The sequence below is a fragment of the Trypanosoma cruzi genome, genomic scaffold (genome assembly GCF_000209065.1).
Source record: "Trypanosoma cruzi strain CL Brener 1047053517045 genomic scaffold, whole genome shotgun sequence".
NCBI classification, from domain to species: Eukaryota; Euglenozoa; class Kinetoplastea; order Trypanosomatida; family Trypanosomatidae; genus Trypanosoma; species Trypanosoma cruzi.
In genome coordinates, this window is record NW_001849548.1 from 231,870 (window position 1) to 240,416 (window position 8,547).

Genomic DNA, 8,547 nt, shown 5'->3' on the forward strand with positions numbered 1-8,547 from the left:
GCACCCGTTAAGAGCGGGCGTGATACAGAGGACGCACGCACACGATTTTTCTGTGACCCTTGCGAGGAGGGATGACGGGAGAACGCGATTTGTTTGTTTTCTGTGCTAAGGGCATGATTATCTTGGCGTGTAGCAGTTGACTAATGTGTTGTGTCATTGAGGGTGCCTGGGATAAGTGGGCATGGATTCTTTCCCGGCAGCTGCACGTGCCGACGTGTTTCTCGCGCTGTTCATACACCGACGGAGGATTCTCCGGCTGTGCGGGGCGATGTGCGATGGAGGATGAGGGGAGAGACAACAGTAAAACGACTGGCGGCAGCGTGTGTGGGCTTTGAAGATATGCTGACGCGGGAAGAACAACAACACACCCGCAGTGGCAGTTGCTGTGTGTTCCCAGTGCACTGTTTTTCCTTCTCATTCCGTGTGTCTGTGTGCGTGAGTTGTTGTTGTTGGGAGTGACTGCGGTGGGGATGATGGTGCCACTCACTGTGGATGGGTGGCGGTGTGTTTCACTTCTTTTCCCTTTTCTTCTCTCTCTTTCTCACACACAAAGAAGGAAAGGAAGCAAACAAGCGCTAATCGCTACTGTGAAATTCGAAGGCACTGAAAGGACCAACAGCACACACACCGCCCACACACACATATTTATATGCTCTCACGTGTTGCTGCAGTGAAGGCACCCCGCACACACAACCGTCGCCGCGTGACCGGATCCAGCGGGAGGAGGAGGGAAGGAAGAGAGAGTGAGCCGCAGAGGCCCAACATGTCGCGGCATCTCTTCTACTCTGCGGTGCTGCTCCTTCTCTTCGTCGTGATGATGTGCTGCGGCAGTGGTGTGGCTGAGCAAGCTCCGGAGCAGCCATCGCAAAAAAAGTTTAAATGGAAGGACATCAAGGGTGAGGGTGGTGGTGTAACTGTGGAATCGTTGGGTGCTCCCGGTCTTCTAAAAGTGGGAAGTGACGTATTTGCCGTCGCCGAGGCGCAGTGCAAAAAGAACAGTGAAAGCGTCACCGTTACTGGCATTGCTTCCCAAATTATCACTACACAAACTGCTAACACACCAGTGGAAGTGCTAAATGGAGCCGAAGATAAGACACAATTTCTGGAGGAAGAAGGTTCCGCAGACCCAAAGAAAGTGGATGTGAGCCGACCAACAACAGTTGTGAAAGGAAATGATATTTACATGCTTGTTGGGAAATACAGCCAGACAGCTGTTGTTGGTCCTCCGAAGAATGGTGCCGAGAACTGGGGATTCTTGCTGGTGAAAGGGAACGTCAGTGAAGAAAGTGGCAAAAGAATCCAATGGAATGAGAACCAGCGACTGGTCGGCACCTTTTCTGCTGATGAACACAAATGCTTGACGCAGCTGATTGGCAGCGGTGGATCGGGTGTTCGGATGGAGGACGGTACGATTTTGTTCCCAGTGGAAGGCACGAAGAAGAAGGGTGACGCACAAAAAGATGAAAAGACCGTTTCGCTGCTCATATACACTTCGGAGGATAACGCTGCAAATTGGAAGTTATCGAAGGAGGTTACTGACGGTGGCTGCGGTGATCCCTCCGTCGTGGAGTGGGGAGAGAAGGAGGACAAAAAACTCATGATGATGACTGCGTGTGATGATGGCCGCCGCAGGGTGTACGAGTCCGGTGACAAGGGGGAGTCGTGGACGGAGGCACTCGGGACACTCTCGCGCGTGTGGGGCAACAAACAGGACGGAGAAGCGAAGGCCGTTAGAAGCGGGTTCATCACAGCGACGATTGGCGATGATGATAAGAAAAATGTGATGCTCGTCACTCTGCCGGTGTATCCCGAGAAGGCTGATACAGGAGGCAATGGAAAGGGCGTACTCCATCTTTGGCTGACGGACAATGCGCACATTGTTGATATTGGGCCGGTATCCGATGATGACGCTGCCGCCAGCTCCCTGTTGTACAAAAGTGCTGGAAGTGGAGACAAGAAGAAGGAGGAGTTGATTGCACTGTACGAGAAGAAGAAGGGCGATGGAAAAAAACCATCACACAGTCTTTGGTCTGTGCTTCTGACTGAGCAGCTGCAGCGGGTGAAGGATGCGCTGGCGACGTGGAAGAAAGCGGACGACACTGTCTCCAAGCTGTGCCCCTCAAGTGCTGAGGAGGATGCCTTAACTGGCGATGCCTGCAGCCCTACTGTTAAGATCACGGATGGGCTGGTTGGCTTTCTGTCCGGCAACTTCTCTAATAAGACATGGAGGGACGAGTACCTCGGGGTGAACGCCACAGTGAAGAACAATGGTGATGGGGAGACAGGGGCAACAAAGACTTCCGATGGTGTGAAGTTCCAGGGGGCGTGGGCGGAGTGGCCCGTTGGCAGTCAGGGGGAGAATCAGCTGTACCACTTTGCGAACTACAACTTCACTCTTGTGGCGACGGTGTCCATCGACGGTGTGCCGACGAGTGGCAGCGTCCCTTTGATGGGTGTGAAGATGAATGACAGCGGGAAGACTGTACTCCTGGGACTGTCGTACAACGGCGGAGGTAAGTGGGAGTTGTCTTGCGGTGACGAAACGCCTAAGGAGCTTAAGAGCGCTTTGGAGCCAGGGAAAACACGCCAATTGGCCATTGTGCTACGGAACGGCACCCAAGGCTCCGTGTATGTCGATGGTGAGCGTGTGTGTATGGGTGAGCAACGTGAAATGAGGGACGCAGAATTGAAAGAGATCTCCCACTTCTACATTGGAGGGGATGAAGAAAACGCAGACAGCAAAGACGTTTCTGTGACTGTGACGAACGTCCTGCTGTACAACCGCCCGTTGGATGACACTGAGATCGCCACCCTCAACCCGAATAAAGCCCCTACTCCATCTCAGGTGAATGAGCCTTCTCAGGGAACCGCGATTCAGCCTCCTGGTGGCCAAGGAAAGGAGGAACAGAGACAGTTGTTGGGGAGCAATGGTGTGAACGGTGTATCCGCATCAACAGTGTCCAGTGCCACGACTTCCTCAGGAGAAGAGGGGCCTGCAACCCCGTTGGCGTCAGAAGAATCTTTCGATGGAATTAAAAATGTGGATGGCGGTTCTTTTTCTGATGGCGACCCAACGGTGGAGACGGCGGAAGGAACGGATGGGCAGAAGGAGGAGATCCATCCACAGAACGGGGAAGTGAATGCTGCAGCACTCAGCAGCAGCCTCGGAAATGTCTCGCAGGGGAATAACAGCGATGCCGGCACTGTGTGCGGGAGCGGACTGCTGCCACTTCTTCTTGTTCTGTTGGGACTGTGGGGGTTTGCGACTCTGTGAGGAGTGACTGGCTGCCGCGTGGGACACTTGCGACCTCCCCAGCACCGAATCACGGTAATTAATTTATCTTCCTTAATAACCTTTTATTATTCGTTGTTTGCTTTGCTGTGCGTTTTATATCCCCATTTTTTTTTTGCTTTTGGGGGCAGTCACTATGGACGTGTTTTCTTTTCTACTCTTCCCTCTTTTAATTGTTTGTTGCTGCACTCTTTCTGCGAGGGGTGCCGTGTGTTTCCCGCCCAACTGCTCCACTCGCACACCCACCGACACGCTCATGACGACGGCCCTGTGCGCCTCGCCTGCTGCACGCATGAGGCGGGGCCGCGACGAACGGCGCGCTGCGGGAGCCGTGATGTGTGGGCGTGCGACGAGGGCCTGTGGGGCGGAGCACACATTTCTTCCCTCTTGTTTTGTTTTCTTGCGTCCAGGGCGGGCAGACACCCGCAGCGCCACACACACAGCCACACCCTGCCGCCGTGTTTTTCTTTAAGGATTTGTTTTTCTTTGCGTGTTTATTTCATGCGGTGGCGCACCCTTCGGTGTCGGCCTCGTGAGCATTTCTCTCCCCTCCGATGATTTCTTTTTCTTTTGCTGCGCTCACTCTCCCGATGGAGTGACGCGACTGCCGTCATGTCTGCGTGCTTCTCTCAGTCCCCACACACACGAGTGACTGTGCTCTGCGGGCCGCACTCACGCGCCGATGAGAGGGCTGAGGGGAGCAGCAACACGCGGATGACCCCATGAAATATAAACGATGTGCGGACACATGGAGGGTCGGACGGTTGAAGCACACGCAACCATCTTTTTAATTTTCTTTTGTGGGCGAAATACATACAGACAGTTTGGTGTGGCCACACGGCAGCCAGGCGATTTTTTTATTATTTTAAAAATGTGTGGAGCAGTAATGGACGATTTCTTTTTCATTTATAATTATTTTGTGTGATGGGGTTTACATAAGACGAAGGGGACGTTTTTTTGTTTTCAATAAATATTGTGTGAATTGCCACTGCTTGGGCTGCAGTGCAGTCATGAGTTTGAGCGGTCTTCTTGTTCTTGTTTCCGTTATGCGTCTCCGCTGTACATTTTTGTGCGTCCCTCCACATACTCTGCTCCCTCTTTTCTACGTCTTTGCTTTGTGTTGCTGCAGGCACACACAACCACACACACACAAGATGCACATTGCAGTGGATATGAATGCACCTTTTGTAGTGCATGCTGGCAGTTGCGTGTGGCGGCTGTTGTCTTCTTCCGTGGCCATGAGGAGGAGGGAGAGAGGGAGCGCAGCCCGAGATTATTTTCCTGTGGGTGTGATGCATCGCGTGTGACTGCGCTGAGTTGGGCTCCGTGTCCCATTGATGGCGGGATGGCAGGAAATTTAGTGCCGCGTGATGGATGGATGAGGGTTCGCTTGCTCCGTGTGCGTTGTGTGGTGGCCGCGGGGTTTTTGCCATTTCCCTGGGGCTGCGGGAATGAGCTGGGGGAGATGGTGGTGGATGTCTTCTCCTCCTGCATGGTGGGTGGCTGCTGGCGTTGTGTGCCTTCCTTGCGTGGATGCCGTCTCGTGGTGTGTGAACTGTGCGGCTGGGTCTGCTGCCCTCTCCTCATGTTGTCTGCGCTCTCGCTGTATCCGCGGTGCTCCGTCCCTCTCCCTCTCGTTCCATTCTTTCCTTCTGGCTCACCGATCGGCTGACTGACACCAGCGACTCCACTACGGGTGACGATGACTGCGATGGTGACGGTGCGGCGCCGTGTTGGCCCTTGCGCTCTTGTGCTGCGGCTGCTCGTCCGTGTGCGTGACGGCGACGGGAGACGATAATAATGATAACAGCCGTCCTCCCAGCCCCGAGCTAGGGAAACCGGATCCTACAAAAATATGCCTGGTGCATTACAACCATATGGTGTGGAGACCGGTGTGCCACAGACAGAGAGTGGGAGAGACAGCGAGGAGGGTTTGAGAAGTCAAGGACCTTCGTTGCCAAAGGAAGCAGGCACAGCCATCACTGGACAGACACGAGTTCCGCCAGAGTCACTGAGTTCGGCTAGCGATAATCCAGGGCCAGCAGGTTTGGCAACTCAGTCTCCACACACACACAAGGTGCGACCGGTATGTCAGATGCACAAAATAAAACGGAGCAGTAAAATACACAAGGCGATGAGAATCATAAGGCACCGACATCAAGTCAGAAGATCAAAATGCCAAATAGTACCACCAATAAGACTACAACAACGCTCTGGGTTAGCCGGCCACCTCAACGTGGTGCCAGGGTGCAGTACTCTTTGCTAGAGAGGAAGCTAAGCACCTGCTGCCCATCCGCTGCGCGCGGAGAGGTGAAAGGCGCCGCACAAACGGGTCGGAAGGGCACCAGATGGAGCCATTTACATGGCTGCCCGCGGAGCGGTATTTCTATCCGCTGCTGAATTCCATCGGCACTTATCAGCGCTATACATACCTTTTGCGTGCCGTATGTGACGCGCAACAACAAAAGCTACTGCTAAGCGGAGACATTGAGCAGCACCCAGGCCCCATAGCAGTACTTCAGATGAACGTTTCTTGCCTCACGCCGTCAAAACTCGCAACATTAATGGTGCAAGGAGCAGACATAATAGCCATCCAGGAGACTTGGAAGTCGTCGGAGCAGATCGCCAGCTTGCACACTGGAGATTATGTGCTCTATGCACAGTCGCGCATCGGCAAGGGCGGCGGTGTGGTGGTGCTGGTGCGTACAGCTCCCCGCTCCAAGCGCATACCTCTCACCATCCCCCAGCATGACACCAGCCATGAAGTGGTGGTGGTCCAGGTTGCTCTGGACAAGAACCGTGATCTTATTGTAGCGAGTGCCTATATGAGACCACCACCGCAAGTAACGCAATCCTTCAGGCGGTTAGTAAACTGCCTTCAAGCCTCGTCGCCGCTCCTGCTGTGCGGGGATTTCAACATGCATCACCCACAGTGGGAGCCATTCTTGGAGACTTCTCCAAGCGAGGTTGCTGCAGAAATTTCTAGAACTGTGCACGGATGCGGGACTCACCTTGGTTAACACCCCTGGTGAGATCACGTATGCCCGTGGCACAGGAGAACGATCCTGTATCGATCTGACATGGTCAAAGCATTTGACTGTGTCGGATTGGTCAGCTTCCGTGTCGCCGCTTAGTGATCATTATATGCTGACATTTACGCTGCATCAGGCATTTAAGGATACCATACCTTCGGCACCTAAGTTTTTCTACAGTTGGGGGAAGTTCAAGTGGGATTCATTCGTCAAGGACTTCGACGCACAACTTCCGGCATATGACTATAAGAAGCAGTCCACCGGCATTAGGGCTTTCACGAGAGCGCTTATATCTTCGTATCGACGACATTGCCCCCGCGGCATGCACAAGGACGGTCCCAGGCTTTGGGACGACACTCTCATGGAGGCAGAGCGGATTGCTACTGACAGCAAGGCCCGCTATCTACAGTTACCGACGCCCGACCGTGAGGCAGAAATGCAACGGACAAGGAGTCAATTCTTCCTCCTACTCCGAGAGCGCTTGCGCAACACGTATCTACGCCGCATCAGCAAGTTAAATCCAGGCGAGCCACTCGCATGGAAATACGTTTCCGGACGAAAAAAGGCATCACTTCCGTCTCCCACATCAATGTTATTAGGAGGTGGTCAACACACTTACAAGACAGCAAGGAGAGCAGCGAATGCTCTCAATCGCATCTTTTTTCCATTTCACCCCTCTCACAAGGCAGTTAGGCCTTCCAAAGGCATCAACAGACAGAGTGCATCTTTGAACATTAATGCTTCTTTTCTTTTTGGGCAGCAGAACAGCAACGAGTCTATCTCTACATTTACATCAGGGTTTTGTCACTGCCCTCTTGATGCACCTTTTAATCGTACGGAACTGCTTGCTGCGCTACGTAATACGCCGTATGGCAAGGCCCCGGACCGGATGAAGTCTGCAGTGAGGCACTGCGACATATTTCGTCAAAGGGCCTCCGATTCCTTCTTCGTTGCATTAACCACAGCTGGATGACCGGTACGATCTCGGCTGAGTGGGGACGCGCTACCATCGTTCCACTCTTAAAACCCGGCAAGTCGCCGGAACTGCTTGAGTCATATCGACCCATCAGCCTTACTTCCATTGTGAGTAGGGTTGCTGAGAAAATGGTACTGAAGAGATTGCTTTGGGTGTGGACGCACACCCCCACCAGTATGCATATCGTAGTGTGCGTACTACGACGATGCAGCTGGCACACCTGATACACGAGGTGGAGCATAATAGAAATCACTATTTCCAAGTGAACCTTTCCAAGAAGAGCGGTGTTGGCAATCAACTCCACTACAGACCCCATCGGACCCTGCTGGTGCTGGTTGATTTCAGCAAGGCCTTTGACTCCATAGATCATCGAGTCCTCAGTCGCTTGCTGGCTAATATTCCGGGGGTGGATTGTAGAAGGTGGCTTAGAAACTTTCTATGTGGTCGCTACGCGAAGACACGAGTTGGCCACAGACACAGCGATCGGTCTTCCACGCTGCGAGGAGTTCCTCAGGGGTCCGTGCTGGGACCGTATTTGTTCTCCCTTTACGTACACCCACTTCTCAATCTGCTGAACAGCTTTGCGGGTGTCGCAGCAGACATGTATGCGGACGACCTCTCTATTATCGTTAAGGGGCAGTCCCGGGAAGACGCCATTCCCACTGCCAACATGGTTCTTAAAAAGCTGCATGCGTGGAGTCAGGAAAATGGCCTGGCCATCAACCCGTCAAAGCGTGAAGCTGCTTGGTTCACACTATCCACGCACACGGAGTCCGATTATGATCGTGAAGGAAAGTGGCCCCTGGTAGTGGCTGGATGTCAAACCCCAGTCATGACCATGGGGGCATCGCGAACTACGAAGCTTCTCGGCATGGATCTCGATCCACGACTGACGCTAAATGTGGCGGCCACCAAGCAATGCGCTGCCACTTCGCAACGGATATCGCAGCTACGCCGCATAGCGCACAAAGAGGCGGGACCATCTCCACATGACCTACGCACGTTCGTCATTGGATACGGTGCCTCCAAATTACGCTATGACAGCGAGCTCATATGGGCAGTAGCGACGGATTCAGCGAAGAATGAGATGCAGAAGACGTACGCAACTCTGGCACGCATTGTCAGCGGAGTTCCGAGCACTGTCGACCCGGAATCCGCACTGCTGGAGGCTAATATGCCGCCGCTCCACGTCCTTTGCCTGCGCGCGGCTCTCAATATTTGAGAACACGCGCGCATGCCAGACGGAC

The 8,547-nt window shown here is 53.5% G+C and overlaps 1 protein-coding gene across 1 annotated transcript, besides 2 other annotated features; it reads left to right on the forward strand.

Annotated features, from left to right (window-relative positions):
- Positions 1 to 8,547: a sequence feature (areas not merged during assembly with more than two copies in the genome that could not be assigned to a particular haplotype).
- Positions 650 to 3,274, forward strand: Tc00.1047053504007.20 (trans-sialidase, putative; the record flags this gene model as incomplete). The annotated part of the gene is made up of 1 exon (XM_800520.1): positions 650 to 3,274. The coding sequence occupies one exon, from the start codon at positions 650 to 652 to the stop codon at positions 3,272 to 3,274; it is 2,625 nt and encodes an 874-aa protein (XP_805613.1).
- Positions 4,144 to 4,165: a sequence feature (AT_rich).